The 23,257-nt window shown below is 46.6% G+C and overlaps 1 protein-coding gene across 1 annotated transcript in view; it reads right to left on the bottom strand.

The window, feature by feature from the left end:
* The window catches only part of LOC123946567 (putative tetratricopeptide repeat protein 41), a 75,756-nt gene that overhangs the window by 40,847 nt on the left and 11,652 nt on the right, over positions 1–23,257 (bottom strand). The window contains 5 exon segments of the mRNA XM_046011992.1: positions 4,889–5,067; positions 5,859–6,057; positions 11,606–11,845; positions 14,766–15,207; positions 17,646–17,806. Of these exon segments, the coding sequence (XP_045867948.1) occupies positions 4,889–5,067; positions 5,859–6,057; positions 11,606–11,845; positions 14,766–15,207; positions 17,646–17,806 (1,221 nt within the window).

The raw sequence follows: 23,257 nt of genomic DNA, 5'->3' as shown, positions 1-23,257 counted from the left end.
CATTATCACAGCACTATTTAGTCCATGATCCTCCTTATCTGAAAAGCTTCTATCATTTATTTATATTTTATTTATTTAATAAATAAAATTTATATTTTATTTAGAGAGTAATAGAGTATATAGAGAGTAAATAGAGTAAATAAAGAGTAATAGAGTATATATATAGTGTATATAGAGAGTAAATAGAGAGTAAGCGAGTATGAGCCGGGGGAGAGGCAGAGGGAGAAGCAGGCTCCCCGCTGAGCAGAGAGTCCAATGTGGGGCTCAATCCCAGGACTCTGGGAATCATGACCTGGATCCCATGGCAGACACTAAACCTCCCAGGAGCCCCTAATTTTTTTACATCTATACCTGAGTCTATACCCGAGCTTTCTGTTTTGTTCCACTGAGCTATCTATTTTTGCTCCCAATAGTATTTTTAAAACTATTAAGCTTCATAACAGGTTTAAATAAGTTCATATTCAAATTGCTCTCATTATTTTAAACTCTCACTCTCAGATATTTTTCCTCCAAGAACTTTAAAATCATTTTGAAAATTTAGAAGTGTTTTAATCCCATTGAGATTTCAATTAGAACTGTTTTATATACACAAGTCAACTGTGGAAGAACTGGTAGTTTTACAACCTTGAGTTGCCCCATGCAAGAATATGGTATGTCTCTCTACATACTAAAATTTTATTTTCTGTAATTCTGAAACTGTTTTATAAAAATAAAGATCCTGGGGTGCCTGAGTGGCTCAGTCATTAAGCCTCTGCCTTCGGCTCAGGTCCTGATCCCAGGGTCCTGGGATGGAGCCCCACATTGGGCTCCCCGCTCAGCAGGAAGCCTGCTTCTCCCTCTCCCACTTCCCCTGCTTGTGTTTCCTCTCTTGCTGTGTCACTCTTTGTCAAATAAATAAATAAAATCTTAAAAAAATAAAAATGAAATATAAAACTAAAGATCCTACATATTTCTTGTTACATTTATTCTTAGATACTTCATATTTTCTGTAGCTATTGAAAATTGCATCTTTTGCTCTTTCAATGTTTCTGTAGCGCTTTCTTAAAATTGTTTTTTAATAGGGGCTCCTGGGTAACTCAGTTGGTCAAGCATCTGCCTTCAGCTCAGGTCATGATCCTGGGATCCTGGGATCAAGCCCTGAGTTGGGTTCCCTGCTTAGTGGGGAGCCTGCTTCTTCCTCTCCACTTGTTGTTCCCCCTGCTTGTTCTCTCTCTTTCTCTCTCTCTCTCTCTCTCTCTGGCAAATAAATAAGATCTTTGAATTTTTTTAAAAATAAAATTGTTTTTAATAAATCATTTTTTTCCATTTATCTAAAATACTTAGAAGTTTTCAAAGGCATCAAGGGCAAAACATCCGATATTAGTCATGAGAAGCTGATATTGTCCCATTTCCTACAACCTGCAGACAAGGTCCTGTAATTCAATGCATTTACCCTTTGCACTGGTAAGAAAGCCTGCCCCTTAAAAGCGAAATGATACTCCCCAACCCACCACATCTGCCACCTGGAGGGTAGCCAGCCATCAGTCAAGATGAAGCCATGCTGGGACCCATCCTTCTGCCATATCTGTTTATAGTCTGTCTCTTCTGGTGTTTGACTTTGTCTAAAAATGCAACTGCAGCCAGAAATGGATTTTCTCCACTTTGATGTGACCTAGGACTCCAGTCGAAACCAAGCTTACCATGTCACAGATAATCTATAAAAATTGAGCCAACCATCAAAGTTGTCCTGTAAGCTCCAAGCCCTCCCTACTGGCCATCAGTCAGAGACTAACTTGCCTGGATGCAGCCCACCAGGAGAGGCAAACCCAGGCGGAAAGTGGGCAGGCAGGAAGCACCTGGGGAGAAGCGATTTCCAGACTCAGAATCCTCTTTTCCACCAACCGAACAAGTTAGGGCTCTGGTTCTCGTCATAGCCACCAGGGGGAGCCAAACCACAGAGTCGGGAGGCAGGCGCCTTAAGCCAGACAGGACGTGCATTCCGGTCCAGAGCTGGAGCACAGCCTCGGGGAGCAGAAAGAGACCTCACACACTCCTCCACTCCCCGGCCGGCTGACAAGCCCACCCATGCTCTCTTGTACCGGTAACTGGACTGGCTCAGTTCCTCGGGTTTGTCACTCTCCCCCTCGACTCGTGGCCCTCAAACATGTTGTCCCCTCTGCCCTTTGTCCACCACGATGTCCCACTTCTTCAGGCTGAACTTCTCGGGAGTGTCTGTTTTACAGTCCACCATAAGCTCCATCGCGGCAGGAACCCTGTGTCCTGTGGGCTGCGGCACACCTGGCATCTAGCACCAGGCTCACCACGGCTCAGGCACTCAGCAACCACCGCCAGACTGATTCCGAGCATTAGCTGGTCATCATTACAAGCCTGCCTGCCCAGACCTCATTATGAGAAGGGAGGACGGGGCTGGATTGGCAAGCCACCCTGAGACCGCAGACCATAAAAACAGGGTTTCTCGAAAACCCCTTTGAAAGCACATTCCGGTTTACGGACCTTGCCTCCAGCAGCACCCTAGGAGGCCCCATTGTCTCAGGGCTGTGTGTGGCTACAGAACCACGGTAGGAAAAACAATGTCTGGGGGGCCCAGAGAGCCAACCAGACCACTGGAATGCCTCCTGGGACTATTATGGGACTCCTGCTATAATTAAACCCTTTCCAATGAATCTTCTATTGCTTTGGTGACAAGTCATTGGTCTTGTGACTTCTACATTCAGCCTTCCAAAAGGCAGAAAAGGAAACCTACAAAGTCCCGGAGGGACTTCACGAAGCCCCTCCCCTTTCCTCCCCCCGAAATGACCACGAGCTGACTCTGCCAGCCAAGGTGGAGATAAGACGTGAAGGTGGACAGCAGCAATGTGCAGGGTGACTTGATCACAGCTTTGCTTTATGAAGACTGATCAGACAGAGGACATGAGGGCCTGGAGCCCCGGAGGAGAGGATGCGAGAGGCTGGACTGGGCTGTGACAGGACATGAGGGATGAGGAAGATGGAAGGTGTCAAAGGCAGTGATGGAGGCCAGGACTCCCTGCTAAGGAGCCTCTCAGGGCCCAGAGTGAGCAGAGACTAACCAGCACAGGATCATACGAACAGCATGTTTGCAGCTCACCAGAGACTGAAAGATGTCTCTAGCCTGATTCAGAGGGACGCATTCTGAACTAGACTCATTTACATCCAGAAAATCCTCACACCCTGAAACGTTAGGTGATTTCCTCCCACCATCAACCCCCAGCCCCCAGCCCTTTCCATCACCATAACAACCACGTTATGACAAGCAGCATGGCATCGTCAGGAAGGACTCTCACCCCCACCCCATAGAGCTCATCTTCTGTGGGTTAGCTGCTGCCAGCTTCCTATGACACACAGCACTCCCCCCCCCAACCCCCTGCACCATCCCGCGTCCCCTGTGTCCTTCCCACACCCTACATCCCTAGGCACCAGTACAATTCCAGACGCATCCTGCTTTATAATCCTCAGATGATCGCTTGGGTCCTACCGCCCGGAGGATTCATGAATTGGAGAAATTCCAGAATTACATAATTCATACACGGTAGTAAGAATATCAACAGTGTGCCTGGAGGGGGCTCAGCTGGTTAAGCATCCGACTCTTGATTTTGGCTCAGGTCATGATCTTAGGGTCAAAAGACTGAGCTCTGCATCAGGCTCTGTGCTCACCATGGAGTCTGCTTGAGATTCTCTCTTCCTCCCTCTCTGCCCCTCCACTTGTTTGTGCTCTCTCTCTCAAGTAAATATTTAAAAAAAAAAAAAAAGAATACAGGTAAAGGCTACATGGTTAAGGACCAAAAGGGATGCAGGAAAAAACACAGTTCAAATCCATCCCTAACTATCTGGGACACCTTGGGCAACTTACCTCACCTCTCTGAGACTCCGTTTCCTTAGTTTCAACCAAGATATTAGTTGTATTACAAAGAATTTCTTAGAATTGAACAAAATACATATCAAGTATTTAACTTGGCGGCTGGCATGTGACAAATGTTCAGAATCTGTCCCTATGCTCACTAGATGGTAAAACCCCGGGAGCAAGGATTCCGTTCTGAACGAGTTTGGAATGCGTTGGCCTCGTTCACCGATAGGTCAGCAGAGCCTAGCGAGCCCATGGCCCAGGGAAGGCGCGCAGTTACTGTCTGTTGAAAGGATGCGTGAACTTTTCACTGTTTAAGAAGCCAGGAAATGAAGGGAGAAAGAGACACAGGCGAGGGGACCTCGTACGGAACATAAAGGGAAGAAACATTGACCAGAGTGCTGTCCAAATCCAAGCCATTAGGCAGCACGTCCAAGGACACCTGTCCCAGCCCGGATTGGGGCCATGCTCGACACCAACGGCGCGTCTCCAGGACCGAGCGAGGGGCCCCGGGGTGGGCGAGTTAGGGGCAGCGTGAGCAGACAGAGGGAGCACAGAAAGAAACACAAGCGCGGAGGGAACATCCAGATCCATTCAGGGTTTGCATGTATTTTGTTTGGATTGTCGGCTGGTCACTCGGGGGCGCCGCCCACGAAGCTACAATACTGCCCAGAGCCCGCGGGAGGTGGGCCACATGCGCGGATGCTCGGAGAGGAGGGCAAGGCTGGAACAACAGAAGAAGGACGAAGATGCCAGGAGTGCGCTTGAGGCCATGAGAAAATAGAGAGGAAGATGCAAAGGACGGAGCCTCGGAAAATAGCCACAGCGAGACAGAAAGAGGAGCCATCTGGAAACTAACGCTTTTTCTCCATTTCCTATCTTCGGAAAGGGCTGGCTTAAGTTGTGGGTAGGAGTACTCAGAAGTCTGCTGGGATGACCAGAAGTATGTGGGGAAACAGGAGAGCAGTCACTCTTGGCCACGTTACATCCCCGCAAAACCTACCCCTGAACCACAGCGACTCACGGTACCTGAGAGTGAGTTTCTCTTCTTCACTTTATGGCACTTGTCAGCTTTAATCTTGGCCACAGTGAATGAATAGGCCTCAGCAGCATCATATCCAACTTCTGATAACACGTTCCAGTAGTAGGTGAGGTGCAGCCTTGTCCAGAAGCTTGGGTTTCGGATCTTCGATAAAAAGTCTGTGATACTTACAACATGAAATATTAATGTAAGTCATTTTTGTATTTCGTGTCTTGAAGGGAAGATATTCTGCTATCTGCCCCATTCCATTAGCCTATTTATAAACTCCTTAACTACTATGACTTTCATAGGTCACCAGATAAATGTGAGCCTGTCACTCTTAAGCACTCAAAGCCATTGCCACTCATCTGTCCAGGAGGCCGCCTCCTCTAGGCAGGCTCCCCGAATCTCCCAGGCAGAACGAGCCCCTCTTTCTCCCAAGCTTGCCAGCTCTGCGTCTTTGCTCTAGTGAAGCACTGACCCCCATGGGTAGCTCTTCTCTGGCTCCACACGCTCCCCACCAGACAAGAGCTGCATCCCCAGGGCCTCCAAGAGCTGGGATTCAGAGCGAGTCAAGGATACATGTTTGCCAAGGGGTGCGTAAGAGGACAAGGGGGGAGGGGACAGAGACGAGTAGAGAGGAGGAAAAGAAAGAAAGGGACAGGAGGAAATTTGGAGGGTCTAGCAGGACGATGTGGCCAATCCTTTATCCTAGCCCATCTACAACTCCTCCTGTCTCTGGAATCCTAACTTTGAGAGGAACCCCAACCGGGTGATCGAACGGAGTGACGCTGGGAATCCGTCAGCCACAGAAGGGGATGTCAAACGAGGGGCCCATCCGAAGGAAGGCACAGATGCTTGACCGGGTTTGTGAATGAAGGAGACCCCTTAAGGGACACGTGGGCATGTCAGCACCGCGCTCAGCAGAGGAAGGAGGAGATGTGCTCCAAGGCCACTGCGCAGAAGGACGAGCCTTACCTGGGGCTTGAGAGGAAGCTGCACAGGTCGCCCCAGGAGCCGCTCATTTTCATGTGCCACGGCAGCTCCTCGTACACTCTCCAGAAAGCTGTCTGCCGCTGGAAGTATCGGGCTAAGACCCGGTGGAATTATGTCTTCCTGTGATTCGTTGGGTTCTGAAAGGTATATGGACTGCTCTCTCTGACGGGAGCGAGCACACCTATTGAAAAATCAATCATAGTGGAAGGCATCTGTCTTTTTAGTACATGAAAACACTAGATAACAGCTCTATGGCCATCATTAGAGATAATGAGCAGAGAGCTGGGGGAAAAAAAACCATGAAATATTAAAAATGTATCTTCTTATAAGTCCGTCCGAATTTACCAAAGACTTAGAGTTATGATCAGTGACCGAGATTTTGAAAAGCCAGGGGGCACACTCATTTTTCACGCTGTCTTCCCCTCCCCCCAAGAAATGTTCATAACCTACTTTTTTCTATCTTAATTATACGTCATGGTTGTCACCTAAACGAGCACTTTCAAATATGTGAGGACATGCAGTTTGGAGAAGTTAGTCTGCCCCTGGGTCTCGGAGAGGCCAAAGGGAAGCTGAGCAGACTAACGACAGATTGGACACTACAGGCCAGATGTTGGTATTTTCTCCACCAGAGGAGGGATTCCAACAGATCGTACCACCCAGAAACGAGCTCCTTAAAAACAAAAGGGTTTTGTTGCATTAAAAGTCTGGAGGTGCCTATCCTTGGAAGGTGAAACAGAAGTATTTTAAATTTTCTGTGTGAGGCTTTTTCCTCCAAGGTGAGTCATTCTGCTGGATGGCCTGCCAGGCCCAGCTCTTCACAAGAGCAATAATAGAAGTGGAGCCCATCTGGGGCCCCTGGGGGGGCTCAGTGGTTAAGCCTCTGCCTTCGGCTCAGGTCATGATTCTAGGATTGAGCCCCGCACTGGATTCCCTGCTCAGCGGGAAGCCTGCTTCTCCCTTTCCCACACCGCCTGCTTGTGTTTCCTCTCTCGCTGTCTCTCTCTCTCTGTCAAATAAATAGAATCTTTAAAAAGAAGAAGAAGAAATAGAAGAAGAAGGGGATCCCACTGTTCAAATAACCGCTCCACATGTCCATTGGAATGACTTCCCGGTTATCTGTGCACTTGGAGAGACTTCATGCTAGCTGGCAGCATGTACAGTGATTCAGAAACCCATGGAGGAAGAAGGAAACTCCCCTCCCAATGGCCACTGTGAGGGCATTTCTGTGGGTCATAAATAGGGAAAGGGGTTGGGGAATGAGAAAGAAGGAGAACTGGGACAAATATTACCCTGCACCCAAGAGTTAGAGTATTAAACACAAAGCTTAATGTGCACAAAACACTGTCACAGAAAACAGCTTATCCTTTTACAAAATGACCTTGTGAGATATGGAAGGATATGAAAATCTGTGATCTTCCCATGTAATTTTACATGTCAACTTTACTAGCCTAAGCGATTCCTGGAGAGCTGGTTAGGTATTATTTCAGGGTGTGTCTCTGAGGGTGTTTCTAGAGAAGATTTGCATCTGAACCCATAGACAGAGTAAAGATTGCCCTCACCGAGCAGGTGGGCATCATCTGATCAGCTAAGGGCTGGAACAGAAAAAGGCAGAGGAAGGAGAGTTTTCTCTCTGCAGGAGCTGGAATCTCTGACTTCTCAGCACTTCTGGGTCTCAGATCTGCAGATTCAGACTAGAATTTACAGCATTGGCTCCCCTGATTCTCAGGCCTTGGACTTGGACTTGGACTGGAACTCTACCAACAGCTTTCCTGGGCCTCCAGCTTGTAGATGGCAAGATCCTGAGGCTTCCCAATTGCCTTAACCACATAAGCCAAACCCTCACAATCTTTTCCCAGAGCTCTATATAGAGATAAACATATAGAGAGATACATAGTTATGTAGAGACAGAGATCTAGTCCTACTGGTCCTGTTTCTCTGGAGAACCCTGGTTAATCCAATCCCCATATGACAGACAAAGCTACTTAAACTCAGAGGGACCAGGTGGCTAGAGGCCAGCCCATGACTGAAGCAGCAGGATTCAAACCTTCTGACCTTCCTGCACGAGATATGAGGAATGGCTTGACCTCAGCATCATCCACACATACAAATTTCAGCACAATTCTCACAGACAGACTTACTGACTGGCATATCTGTAGTGCTGTTCTCTCTCATGACAGGCTGGATAATGCTGTGTGGACAGATGACCCCCAAATCTCAGTGGCTTAAAACAGCAAAGGTTTATCATGCCATCACAGGTTGGCTGGACCTCCAAACCCAGGTCTACTCACTCTGGGACTGAGAGACCAGCCGCCATCTTGAACACTGCCAGGAGCCACGTACAACCATTGGACCACACTGGTCACAGGGTGCCACACAATAAAGGGACCAGGAAGTGCTTCCCATGGTCGGTGGAGGGGCTGGAAATATTGGCAACTGGCTGTCATGGCCACCACAGTGGTTATCATTGTGCCAGATGCTATATTAAGCACCTTATATTAAGCATACTTAGCATTTTTATTACCTTCGAGGTGAATACTGTGATTATCCCCATTTTGCAGGTGAGAAACTGAGTCTTAGAAAGTTAGACACCTTTCACAAGGTCATGCCAGTTCTGTCAGATTCCAAAGTCATTATCTTATTAAGAAATTGTTTATAATAAAACCCATGGTGATTGCCAGTAGGAAAGAAGGTAGACTCTTTGCCAAATAGCAGACAGGACTGGGAATGAGGTAAAGAGAGGGTGGAATGAGGCTATTCCTCTCCCATAACCAGAGTCACCTGCAGGTAGCTCAAACCTCCTCTCCTCTTCCGTGCTCAGCCCTCCAGATCCTGATTCCACTACAGGCAAACACTAGAAACTGACGTTCAGCATTGGCTCTCAAAACAATGGATATGGAAGCTTCTAGAAATGGCAGAGCCAAAAAACCAATGGCCAGGAATAGCTGTGCATTCATTCACCAAACATCTGTCACGTGTAACCGGAGTGGGGCCCAGGGAATTCAGATCTGTGTGAAGGTGTCCGAAGGAATGGAAGAATCCTTAGGCCAACAGGATTCAAGATCACCAGTGGATCTGCATGGGTCATTTTAGGAAAGATGGTAGATAAAAGGCCACAGGGGAGACAGATGAGTCAAAACAGGGAAAATTCATAATGGCTAACATCTCTCAAGAATTTACTACATGCCAGGCCTACTCTAAGTACTTGTAATTACACGAATCAGTCATTGAATGCTTACTAGTAATGATACCCTGAGGTTGGTTCACTGATTACTTTATGAAAGAGGGACCTGGGTACAGAGTGGTGAAATGATGTAGCCACGTCTTCAGATAGAAAGTGGGAAAGCCAAGGTTCACCCCCAATCCATTTTTACCCATTATGCTATGCCGACTCCTTCCCCAACAATTGCTGTAAAATGGGCTTCACAAACTGGGTTTTCAGAGCTTTTATGGGGTGAGGGGTTCTAAGAAGAAAAAGACGGGACTCTTTCCAGAAAGGGCTCCCTGAGATCCTGAGGAAGGGTGGAGTTTGGGAGAGGAAGCTCTCATGGCTCAGGTCTCCTAGAAAATACCTAGTCCCTCTTGGGACACCAGCACCACCCTGACGCCTCTAGGTCTGGCTGCCATGGGACAAAAGGAGAGGAACCTCAGCATGAGGCCTTGTTTTCTCATGGTGGGCCTCACAGGGGCAGTTGGGAGGTACCCACACCAGTAAGCACAAACAAGAAGAGCCTCTCTGGGGTGACTATAGCCAACAGATGGGGGAGCCCATGGAACACTGCTCAGGGACTCCCACAGACACCTGGGGCAGGTGAGGACTTTCTAGGAGGCCGGTGAGAACCAGAATTGATGTGACCGAGCCTCGTCAGAGGATGGGCAACGTACACAAGATACAAAGGAAATAATGTATATCAAGTGGCTGGCACAGTGAAAGCACGAAATAGAAAGTAGTGGCCGTGATAGCCGAGGGCAACAAGCCACAGTAATGATCTAGAAGCAATAAAAGAGCATCTCCCAGCTTTTCTGCTCTCCTCCCTAATTGCCCTTTTCCTTTCCAGCCCCACTAACATGCATGCACACACACACACGCACACACACATGGGCACCCACACACAAAGTATGCACGACCAAGTAATCCTCAGCTCTAGTAGCAGAAGGGGAGAGATGCCTCTCTAGCACAGCCCACGGATCAAAGCATACCTCTAGACTAGCCAACGTTTGATAGGAGTAACTTAAGTTACACACTGAATGTAATACCAGAGTATTAATCTCAAAGGAATGGAGCATGCATACACATGCATGGGAAAGAGACTATTTTGCCCTAAAAGGAAGGATGTGACATTTGGACAAAATATGTCAAAAGACAGCCCTTTACCAAAAATATCATCACAGACTCAAGTCCTCTAGCCCTAGCTTTGGGATCTTTTTTCTCCTGATAGGATGTGTTTGCTTCCCATGCTCAGGCCATGTGGAAGTGAATTATTGAAATGACAATTACCCATGCCTCCAGGAAAGATGTATTCATATCCTGATTCCACAGCATGAAAAGTTGGGTTGGTTTTTCTTTTTCTTTTCTGAAAATAGGAAGTATTACCAGCAGTGTCTTATTTGGGGGCTCACAGTGCAGAGAAGGGGTACAGCCTATACCTGTACTTAAGAGCCGCACCATGGCCCTTTTGTTCCTGTACCTCCAAGAGTGTTACTGTTCTTTGGGAAAGCGAAGGGACTGAGTGCTGCAAACCCTCGGAGGCCAAGTGAACAGGAGAGCGGGCATCACACCCAGAAACATCCTCATTCTTCGCCCTGCTCTCTTTGCCACGTTATGTAACTTCAGAGGTGGTGGGAATGATGACAATGTAGGAGGGGAACAGTGGAAAGGATTTATCTTTTTAAAAAAGAAAGTGAAAGAGGACATAGTAAACCTAAAAGGAAATTTGCACAGAGCTTAGAATCTTTGCAGAGGCTGTGATTTAAAGGTTTTTTTAAGTCCTCATACCTGTATGAGGGCCCTGTATGAATAGAGTGGTCTGCCTCTAGGTCAAATGTCTGTGATTGCCATCGTGTCTCAGGTTCAGACCTACTGTCCTTTCAGAAGTGGATAGAATTTGATTTCAGAATTAGGGTAGAGACTGTTGATGCGTACCCTGTACCCTCATACCTCATCTTTGTTAGTGACAGATGCCCACCTTGGTTTAGGGTAGCAACACTCCTGTTGAAACCTCTATTCACCAGCTTCCCTTGTACCTAGTGGAGGCCAAACAACAAAGTTCTGGAAATATAGTGGAAATGTTGGTGGAAACCTGGGAAAACTCCTTAAAAGGAAGTGAAAGCCCTTCCTCTTCTCTTCATCCTTCCTATTGCCTGAAATGCAATGGCTGGAGCTCCAGCAGCCATGCTGCTTCCAGCAGTCATAAACATGAGGTGACCTTGAGCAGTCAAGCTCATATAAGGATTGGGGGCACAGAAGTAAAGGGATCCCAGATCATGATGTGGAGCTGTGAGGACAGCCTACTTCCAGAAAGTTCTCATGTCAGGGAGTAACCCCCAGTATGGAAGCCATTGATTTCAGGTCTCTGTTACTCACAATTAGGTACAAGTATTAATTTATATCCCCACGTTTATATGTGTTTATAGAATCACTTCTATTTGAGAAATGCCAGCAACAAGCTTTCCCTTGTGTGTGAACTTCCCTTTTCTTAACGAGCAGGTACTTGCACAGACTCAAGCCTTACCCAGAAGCTTGTGCTCCACAGCATTCTGCAGGGACTGGTGCCTGAAGTACAGGAGGCCGTTGGGCTTCTCCTGGACCCACTGTCTGGTGGCGTTGCGGAAGGCAGCCCAGTGCAACGTGGTCACTTTGTAATGATCCCTGTAGCCCAGCATGTCCAAAATCTGGAGTATCTCAACCTCAGTCAGTCCACAATGTGAGATGCTCAGTAAGCACAGAGCATCAGCCACCCAGCCATCCAGCGCTGTTAAGACAACAGAATGACAACAGTGACAAAATAGAAGAGTTCCCAGCTGCCAGGCATCATTCTAAATGTTTTATACGACTAACAACTTGTTTCTTCTAATCATCCTGTAAATAGGTACTACCTAACCCCGTCCTCGTCTTACAAATAAGACAAAGCACAGAGAGGTTAAATAACTCACCCAGATCACACAGAAATAAGTGCAGAACTGGGATTTGAGCACAGACAAGCTGGCTTCCAACCCCAGACTTTCAGGCATTAAGTATCAGCTACACTGTCCCAGCTAATACAGCCATGTGAGCTACAGTTCCAAGCTGGCAAGTTGGCCAATTACTAGACTAGTGAGCAGTCTTTACTGAGATGTGCAGATACCAGATTTGCATTTAGGGCAAGGAGTGGGCCTTCCGCATGGTTGCTATCTTGCCACACGTTCACAGACACCACCCAGGGCAGCTACACACATTACTCGCCTGACCCTCAGATTTTTCCACCACAGCTGGATTTCCCACTGGCTTTATGATCAACCAACTCGAAAGAGACCCTTAAGACCATCGAGAGGAACGGCAGGGTCTGCTATCCTAGATGGACGTCCTCTGCTAAGACTGGGGAACGACCCCAAACACCGGCAATCACTAAACAGAGGCGGCTGCTCAGCCCCAGGTGTGTAAGCTTCTTTCAGAGGTTGACCCGAGTCTGACCAAGTTCTTCTTGGACCTGTGGCTGACTGCCTTGGACTTGAGGAAGGGTCAGTGGGCAGTGCTAGACAGTGAGGATCAGTCAGCCAGGGAAAGGAGTAGTCCCACGGGAGACAAGGGCCTGAGCTTTCCTGAACAATGATGGACAACTAGGGATGGCCATGGGCACAGCCATGCGTGACCCTTTGCCTGCGTGACCCTTCTCAGGGCACAGAAGCGTTTATTTCACCTCCTTGCAGGTGGGGGAGGATACACTAAATTTGAAATTAATTTTATTTGCAGAAATGCAAACTCTAGAGCAAAAAATGGGGCAGGACAATACGTTGTCATGCCAACCGATATGTCTCTCAGTCCAAGCATTTTCTGCTTCCTTCCCCACCCCCACATCCCCATCCCTGCTCCACTCTAAATTCATCGCCCTTCAGAGAAGGTTATTGTAGCAGAAACTCAAGTTTCAAAAGAGACCTTTGAAGCTCAGAGCAGAGATAACAGCTTTCCTTCTCGAAAGACTGACTCTTGAATACCAAAAGACAATCTCCTGACCAACTCGTGGAATACATTTTTTAACCACAAACGGACTCAGACAGTTACAGGATGAGCTAAGGAAGACTGAACCGAGAAAGGAGGAGGAAGCAGTGAGGAAAGAGAGTCATGGAGTTGCTCAGGCAGGTTTCTGTGAAGGGGCCTGTGCCATCCCCTGAACCCAGGCTGTGAGCAGCAAGAGAGGACCCATGAGACAGACGCGCTTGGGGAGCCAGGAGTACAGAGAGCCTGCAGTCTGCTTCCCAACCAGGAGCCTGAAAGTCAGAAGCTCTGCAGATCTCCTGATACCCTCAGAACCAGACAGCAGAAATTGCTATGGGGAGATCTGCAGAGCCAGGAGCTCTGGGGATACAGGGAGCAACCAATGTTTCCTGTCAGGAATGCTGACTACCTAGGAGACCGTAGGCTCCAGAAGGGAGCAGATGTTAGTGGGGCCTCCTCACGTTAAGATGAGGGAAAGTGGCGGCTGACGGCAGCATAGAGCGACCAATCCGAGGACAGATGGGAACACAGGTGTCCTAGAGGATGACAAAACTGGAGGAACGTGGGGCGCCTGGGTGGCTCAGTGGGTTAAAGCCTCTGCCTTCGGCTCAGGTCATGATCTCAGGGTCCTGAGATTGAGTCTCACATTGGGCTCTCTGCTTGGCAGGGAGCCTGCTTCCCCCTCTCTCTCTCTGCCTGCCTCTCTGCCTACTTGTGATCTCTGTCTGTCAGATAAATAAATAAAATCTTAAAAAAAAAAACAACTTTAAAAAAAAAACCAACTAGAGGAATGTCAGTTATCTTTGGGCCACCTGGGGCCATGACTACCTCAGTGGAAGACAGCAGGGACAGAGGACAACCGAGGACACCCAGCACCTAGGGCCTCAGATTTAAGCTCAACCCAAAGGAGACACAGGAAGGACATAAATCCTCACTTGACTGAAAAACACCCTGATCTGTCTGAAAACAAACTAAATTGATATAACTAACCTAGATTAACTGAATTAGGTTTCTGCCAAAACTTGGACTATAGGCTCAACAGAATTGAGTTATAGAAATAATAAAGGCCAAAGGGGTCTGGGTGGCTCAGTCGGTTAGGCCACCAACTCTAGGTTTGGGCTCAGGTCATGATCTCAGTCCTGAGATCAAGCCCCACATGGGGCTCTAGGGTCAGTGCAGAGTCTGCTTGGCCCTCTCTCTCCACTCCTCCCTCTCTCTCTCTCATTCTCTGTCTTGCTCATAAATAAAATATTTTGAAAAAAGAAAGAGTAAAGGCCCATTTCTTAGACTCCTGAAAAATGTGCCTCATACAGTTCTCTTTACAGTCAACACACAGCTCCCTACACAGGGTCATTGGATTTAGCAAATTAAAATACAGAGAACACAGTTAAATTTGAACTTCAGATAGCCAACAAATTAATTTTTGGTATAAGTAGAGCCCATGCAATAATTTGGAATCTACTTCTAATGAAATTATTTTGTCTCGAATTCAACTAATTTTTAGTATAAGTATGTCCCATGCAATAACTGCATATACTTTTACTAAAAGATGATTTGTTCTTTATCTGAAATTCCAATTGAACTGGGCATGCTGTATTTTCTCTGACAGCCTTCTCCTTACACCCTCCTCCTCTGGGGGGCCGCCATACATCTTTCTCCCCGGGGGCTCCAGCTCGTTGTCAATACTGGCTGAGACCTACCTTCTCCTGAAGGCACGGTGTCCGAATTGGCCCTTTTTGGCATAAAAGTCCAGCTGTAGTCTTCAATCCAGCGTTTCAGAATCAGTTCCCAGAGGTCCTGAATGGAGACCACCTCCAAGAACTCCTTCAGACACTGGTGCTCATCTCGGTAGATTCGACATTCTCTCAGCTCGTTTGCTAGCATCGTGAGTTTTAAAGGATTCAGGTTTGCTCTTTTCCTCAAAGGGTGTTTGGTCTGTCGGAGGGGGTCTCTGCTGGGAACCAGGAGATACTGTCTAAAGATGTTCCATTTCACCTCTTCATCTCCTGCACTCAGGAGCTCCACGGTCCTCACATCCGGGCGCGCACACAGCGACTTGTAGGACAGGCTGGAGGAGACGGTGCTCATGATAAGTTTGCAATGAGGAGGCACTGAGCTCGGCAGCCAAGAGAAATCCTTCGCCTGAGGGAGAAAGTCAAAGACATTTGAAATCTTTAAAGACTTTAAAACTACCTGGTTGCTGGATTTTAAACTCAGAGCAGCTGGAATTAGAGGGAGTTAGTACAGGGTAAAGGCCGGGGTTAAGGTTATGAACAATAAGCCGGACAGTAAACAATATGGTGGTAAGAAAATACCCACTCTCACCCCCACAGAACTACATTTGACTGACGCCCCCTTCTGTGATGAATTTGACAGCACAGATGCGACCTCCAGAAAGAGATTCCTGCAAGCAAGGAATCCGACAGATCGTAGGCTTCTGAAGAATGACCTACAGTGCTGGCCAAAGGAAACCCTAAGAGTGCAAACCAAACCATTGGACTGAAAAAGAGAACACTGTTTGATGCTGAAGAATCGTCGCTTTATACAACGGTACTATCGTAAGTTAAATGGTTTTATTTGGGAATCAATAAACACCTAATCAAATCTTTCTAGATTCCTTTAACAATTATGATAATAGTAAGAGCAACTAGCAAACACTGACCGCTTCCTCTGAGCCAGGCACCGTGCTGAACGTGTCTTCAGGTACTGTATTAGCTAGAGATTTTTATTTTGGGGGTCTTCTGATAATTTGCCATCTCCCAGGGGCCTTACAGATCCAGGTGAGACTGGCCCTCCCAAGACAAGTTAATTCCTAGAGGCGGTGGACAGCTTGCCTGGAACGTGCCTGCCATGAGCAGACCAGCAGATCCAAGACCACACCCCAGCCTCCTTCTTATCCGCCTCTCACTCACCAAGCCAACATCTCCCTGACCTACATCATCCCAGGGCCAGAGCCAGAAACCAGAGACAGTCCCTATGCCACAAAGCCTGCCAGAACTGTACATCCTGAATGATTTACTCTGCCTTTCCCATGGGAATCCCCACAAAGACTTTGGCCTGGGCCTTCTCCTGGTTCCTGTCTTCTGCCTCCTGGCCACCATGAGACTTCCCCCGGGGCCCTGTATGACATGGAGTGTCTTCTTCTCTTGGGAAATGCAAGTCATAATTTCTTCCTTCAGCGGCACTGGCTTCTCCATGTCAGCACTCAGTCATCCTCCTATAAATCAAATCCCAGGTATAATTTTAATACACCAACTCACTGAGTCCTCCTAACAACCCTCCTGAAAGGCAGAGGGGGATACTGCAAAACAGAGGGGCTAGATGTCGTATCTAACTCATGCTGATAGTAAGCAGCAGAGCTGGGACTGAACCCAAGGGTCTGGCTCCCCAGGCAGGCTCCCGACCACTGCACGACATGGGTGCAGGTAATATCCTAGGACATCTAGGATAGTGCGTCCTCCTCCCACACACCTCTGCCTGGAGCCCTTCTTCCAGGGAGCCTTCCCCAAAGGCCAAGTGCCTTCATTAGAAGCTCTCACGACACTACATACAGATCCTTGGCGGCCCCTGTCACAACTGCAATTCTATACTCATTGGTGTAATCATGCCATTAACATCGGCCATCCCCTGCCCGAATGAAAGTCCCGCTGGTTTGGGACCATGTCCAACTCTGTTTATGGCACTTTTCTCATAGTGAGTAGTCAGTAGTTACTTGTTGAATTGATGGTGGTCGCTGTGTATTAAAGAGTGGATTACAAAACAAAATGGTATGTAACTTCATTTACATAAGCTTCGATGAGTGTGTATAGACACCCATAGAAAAAAGAAGGGTCTACTCCAAAATGCTGAGCAGTGGTGAGACCGTGAGTATACTTAATTTTCCGTGAGTATACTTAATCTTCTTCTTTCATCATATTCTCTATGAGAAATGTAGATTACTGACATAATTTACAATTCCATGTGTGTTTAAGTTTTAGAGAAATTGCTTCACAAAGTAATGGCTGATACCAAAGTGACTTAGAGTTTCCATGGATCCAATATTACCTGAAACAGGATAAAAACTAAGGAGGAACCAATTTGGTATGTGCAAAACCAGTGTAGATGAGGCAGATCAAAATATGCAACATAAAGAAAATACTCGGGGCCCAATAAATGCTGATAAAAGTATAAAATAGGGAAGGGGAGAGTAAAGCCCAGGTGGGAGTAAAGGTCACAGTTTCTAGAACCAGACCACCCACGTGTGAGTTCCCATCTTTAGATGCCCCATAAAGCCACCTAATATCTCCACACGCTGTCCCCTCTGCATAAGCGGGGACAATGATCACAGTCTCTCTTCCACAGAGTTCTTCTGAGAATTCTATGTGTTCATACTTCTGAAGTTCCTAGAAAGGTGCCTGACCCACTCTAAGTGCCACCGCAGAAGTATTTGTTCAATAAAATGGAGAGCAGTGACCATAAGCCATGTTTCCTGTAGGTAGAGATACGCGGTGCAATGGAAAGATGTTACGTACGTTCTAAATTACGGTGTTTCCTTTTTATAAAACAGCAGTAAAATAAGTATGATTTTAAAAAGAGATTACCTTCTGTCCTGAGATCCCATAAATGCCAATCAATTCTTCGATTCCATCTAGGACAAGTATACAGGGCTTTAAACTGATGGAAGCAATGAAGACTTCCAGGAGAAGTGGAAAGACCAAGATGTTTGAGTCTTCGTTAAAAATATCCATTTCAAGCTGAGTGCCTAGAGCATAGGAATCTGCTCAGATGAGGCAAGAATGTTTCCATCGCTGCTAGAACATGTTAATGGGATGGGGAGGCGGAAGGGGTTGGGAACAATGAGTGCTATTCACAGCTGTACAGCTGACACATATAGGTATATGTGTGATTAGCAGCCTAAAAATATTCAACCCAAAAGGGATAATGATATTTACCACCAGATGTCTCCTATACATTTTCAGGATTGTATATAAAAAATTATTTTGTATGATCCAAAGCATTACTCTCGTTCTCCAAAATGCAAAAATAGATCATGTTACAAAGAGTTGGATGGGGAGAAAGAAGCCAGTCTATGTGGTCTGCGAAGTTTCTGCAGCTCTGTAACATCAGGGGACACTTCAAGTAACTCGACCACTTCCCCGGGCGGTACAGCCACGCACCCATGCATCACCTCCCCAACCCCCCGCCTGGTGCCTACGCTGCGTGCTCCTTGCCCACATTAAATCTGACATAACCTATCCTAAATTACTCTACCCACAATATTGGACCCCAGACCTTGGAATCTGGAAATTATCGGGGAGAGTTAGGGAACGAGCCAGCAAAGGCTGTAATAAGAAGACCAACGTTCAAACTCTATTAAGTGACATAGAAGTAGCCACCCAAAATTGTAATCAGCTACCTAATATTCTTTATTGTTTAAAATTTATTCATTTACTTTGGAGAAGGAGAGAACACATGTGCGACGGGGAGCAGTGGGAAGAGGGAGAGGGAGAGAGAGAGAGAACCTTAAGCAGGCTCCATGCCCAGCACAGAGTATGCACGATACAGGGCTCTCGATCTCATGATCCTGTGATCACAACCTGGACTAAAATCAAGAGTCTGATACGCAACCAACTGAGACATCCAGGCACTGCCGCGCAACGACCTAATATTCTAAGGGCATTTTATCACATACAACTTTGATCTCGCTTTTATTTTTCAAAACCAACATTTGAAAATTTAAGTATATTAGAATCTAGAAAATCAAGTTATGCAAAGAAGCTTTAATGGGTTGAGCCTCTCAGATGCATTAAGATTCTGTTAGAAGCATTGAGAATAATTATGTTTAACAACTACTTACAGGCTGCCTGTTACGTGCAAGGTGCCGAGCTAGCAGCCAAGAGGAGATAAAATGATCTATAATATAACATCAAGGAGTTAAGGGAAGTGAAAATGGGTTCTGTACATGAATAAGCATCTTTGAAGGCAGAATATGAGACTGACGTTTACTGGAATTTGATACAGAACCATCACAATACGGAAAAGATTCGTACAGAAGACATTTGAGATGAGTCTTGGGGAATGCACAGCTAGAGACAAGGACAAGGAGATATCCAGCAAAATAAGGCAAAGGTGAAGGAAGGAAAGTACACGAACATTCAAAAAACAGGAAGTTGATTAGAGCAGTGGAACTCAACAGGGGAGGCCCCGGGGATTCTAGACGTCCTATGACACAGGACAGTCATGCACAATTAAGCCGTGTCCTGGTGCCCACCTGACTTTCAAATGTTCTGTCAGTCACATAAGGGGGAAAACCTTACTAATTACCACACCTAGAGACCCACTCCATTTTCATGTAAACGCAAAGCAATTTGCACAGATTTAAAACACATAGAATGTTCTAGGAATACAACTACCATATAACATGATGGAAGATTATGTATTCCTTCGTCTGAAATGATACCAAGATTTTTTTCACCACTTCAGAAAATCACAACCCTGAGAGGAATACCACTCGTGATTCTTGAACCTTGAATATAACACACCCGGGCCAGTCTGCCCTCACAGCTATTGTTTCCACAGTCGTTTCCATAGAGAGCCAGGCATCTGCCTACTCCACTGTGGCCTCCGCCGGAATCATGTCCGAGCGCTTACATATTGAAGAATATGTTATTTTATAATAAATTAATTTACCTTTCTCTTTTACATTGGCGTAGAGGGTAGCGTGGGTCTTCTTATTATTGAGGTGGAAATTACATATAACATTACCTTAGTTTCGGGCATACGACATAATGATTCGATATTTGTATACCCTACAAAATGATCACCACTGTTAGTCTGGTTACCATTCAGCACCACACAGATACAAAATCATTTGTTTTCAGAGCACCTGGCTGGCTCAGTCATAGGGTATGTGGCTCTTAACTTCAAGTTTGTGAGTTCAAATCCCATCTTGGGCATGGAGCCTACTTAAAAATTTTTTTAAAAAGAATTTTAAACGAATATATTTTTGTGATAAGAATTTTTAAGGCGTACTCTTACCCAGTTTCAAATGTGCAATACGGTGTTATTAACTATAGCCACCACGCTATAACAGTATTCCCAGCACTTATCTTACAACTGGACATATTGATTTTTAAAGATAGTTCTATATTAGCAAATGGCCATAAAGTTAATGACTTGAAGGTTATATATGAATGTGAGACATAAAGGAGAAGAAGGAATCAAAAAAGGTAGGGGCATCTGTCTGACTCAGTCAAGGGAATGTGCAACTCTTGGTCTCAGGGTCATGAGTTCAAGTCCTATGTTGGGTGTAGAGATAATTTTAAAAATATATCTTAAAAAAAAAAGATGGTTTGTGCTTGTGGCACGCAATAAAATATATTTTTCAAGAATGGGAAGAGAACGTTTAATCTTGGTGCTTCATCCTTCCAGGTATTTTGGGAATTTTTTTTTTCCCCAAATCTTTAACGTATGGGCAATATCAAGACTCTAGGCCTTAGGTAACTGAAGTTTAGAGCAGGAGGGATTCTGGAAATCATGTAGTATAGTCCAAATCTTCATTTCATAGGTGAGGACACAGGCCTAGGAAGGTGAAGAAACTTGAACACAAATCAATGGGAGCTTTAAAAACACCAATTTGCGGGCGCCTGGGTGGCTCAGTGGGTTAAGCCGCTGCCTTCGGCTCAGGTCATGATCTCAAGGTCCTGGGATCGAGTCCCACATCGGGCTCTCTGCTCAGCGGCGAGCCTGCTTCCCTCTCTCTCTCTCTGCCTGCCTCTCTGTCTACTTGTGATCTCTCTCTGTCAAATAAATAAATAAAATCTTAAAAAAAAAAAAAAAAACGAAAAAAACACCAATTTGTTAGTAGTTTTCCTGCAGGCAACACATCATCATTTAAAGACCACTCCGTTTGAGTTTTCAAGCTGCGTGGGTCACCACCGCCGCGTACAGTTCACCAGCAGTCATACGCGGAAGGCACACACTGCTCACCTCTTGCGTGAAGCTGGTGGAGGCTAAGACACAAAACGGAACTGCATGAACCTCAGGAAATACACACAGCTGACAATCATAAAGCATAATATCACTCAGAATAATCAGCAAAAAAATGACCCCGGAAAAAAAAGGGGGTAAAAAAAACCCTCAAGGAGGATACCTACAGATATCTGCATACACAAAAGAAAGCCCAGTGTTTTAAAAATCCCATTGGGGGTGATTCAAATGATTTTTCCTCAAAGTAATATTGGAGATAGTCAGAATTCCTAAGAGTCAAAAATGATCCTAAACATGTCTCTTTATTCTGTTAGTATCAAACTATCTCTACTCAATGACAGTGGCCTATTGCCTAATTTAAATGGTGACCTCTCAAGTGTTGGAAGGCCCAGTCAGGATAGGTAAATTTATGGGGAGAAAAAAAAGTCTATTGATACAATTTCAAAATACCCTGTAACAAAAGGACTTAGTGATTGACTGAATTTTTTCCGTCTGGGGCAGTGCTAATCTCTTGCCATTCAATAAGGATTTACTGAGAACCTTCTCTATTAGTCTGGCTCTATGTCAGGCACAGAGTGGGACAATGTCCAATAAAATAGACATGGTTCAAACACATATGTTATTTTTGATGTTTATATGCATGAATATGATTGATGTTTATTATTTTTAAGCTAAGCTTTTTCTGTTGTTTGGAAAAATAAACTTCTCTGTGCCACAGTGGAAAAAAAATAGACATGGCTCCCTGCACCCGCAGGATTGTAAGGGATACAGTAACACATACAATAACAGGATCCCCAGGATGCCAAGCTCAGTCTTTGCAGGGAGACACCCACACAAACTAGAATACAATGGGACTGGGGCTGTCCTTGCCACTTGGTCAAAGTTAGAGGTGAAGGAGAGAGGTACCTATCAGGCTCTCACTGGGAGGGTGCTCTTTCTTATTTTTTTAAAGATTTTATTTTTAAGTACTCTCTACACCCAACGTGGGGCTCGAATCCATGACCCCGGTCAGCCAGGCCTAGGGCGTAGGGCACAAGGCTTAGCAAGCCCTACCAAGAAGTCCTGCTCGTATTTCTGCCCATTCCACATCACCAATTTGAGTGCAGACTCTCGGGAACCGATGCTAGGAGAGGACCCGATGGAAATCACTCAAAAAGCAAAGTGTCCCTCTGTTGGTTCAAGGAGGCAAGACAGAGCAGTACAAAGGACTGGGGTTGGGGGGGTTGCTGGAGCTGGGTGAAGACCTGAGTCTGAACCCCTGCTGTGCCCACACTGGCCCCGTCTGTGCATCTGCGGAGAGAGCGCTGGCTGCTGACAGCATTAAATAAGATGCTGATAAAGCCCTCAGCACAGAGCCTGGCACTCAGAAAGCGGGTTCAGTAAATGGAACTCATTGTTCTTCAGGCTGCCCCCCCCCCGGGGGCTGTGGGGGTAACAGGAGGAAATATGTAAACAAGAAAGTCAGCCGCTCTCCCCACCTTCTGCGAAGCGCGTCACAGAACATCAGTGGCCTGCGAGGCAGGCGAGGGGCGTGGGAGCGGGGAGCGCGGACTCCAGGCAGTTCTCGCTGCAAGATTCCTCTATCCGGGCGAGCAGGGGCAAGGACGGAGCAGCAGAAATGGGAGCTTCGCAGGGCACATTTCGGGGTCCCTTCTAGAGAGGGCGCCTCCAGGAGCTGCGCCTGCAACCCGCCGAGGCAGGCGGCCCTGGGGAACTGCTCTGCAAAGAAGCCGAATGTGCTCCATGCCCTTGACCTCCCGGCCAGCTGTGTTCTCCGCCGCAGCTCCCCACTCCGGCCCGCATCCACCGCACCCACGCGAAGCCCAGCTTCTGGGCTGCAGAGGCCAAACCGAGCGCGGTGCTTCCCCTCAGTCTAAGCCCCAGCTGGGCTCCCCTGCAAACTCCTGCGTTGCCGCCTCCTCCCGGAGTCTAGTTAATGAATAGAAGTTTCTTGCTTCCCTTAACAGTCCCCTGCTCTAGGCCTCTTTAGCTCAGGGAGGAATAGTCATCGTCATCGTCATCATCACCACAACACAATCACACTAACGGCAACTGTGTGCCAGGGACTCTTCTCAGTTCTTTACCTGCAGAATCTCTCACTCCTCACACAGTCTGTTGGTCTGTCATCTGTCGTAGGCACCGGTAGGCCCACCCCTATCTTCAGATGAGAAACTGGGGCACACGTGGCTTAAGCAAACTGCCCAAGAGCACACAGCTAGTAAGC

Source organism: Meles meles, chromosome 7 (genome assembly GCF_922984935.1).
Source record: "Meles meles chromosome 7, mMelMel3.1 paternal haplotype, whole genome shotgun sequence".
Lineage (NCBI taxonomy): Eukaryota > Metazoa > Chordata > Mammalia > Carnivora > Mustelidae > Meles > Meles meles.
The sequence above is the reverse complement of the archived record's forward strand: the minus strand, read 5'-3'. Positions and strand labels throughout refer to the sequence as shown.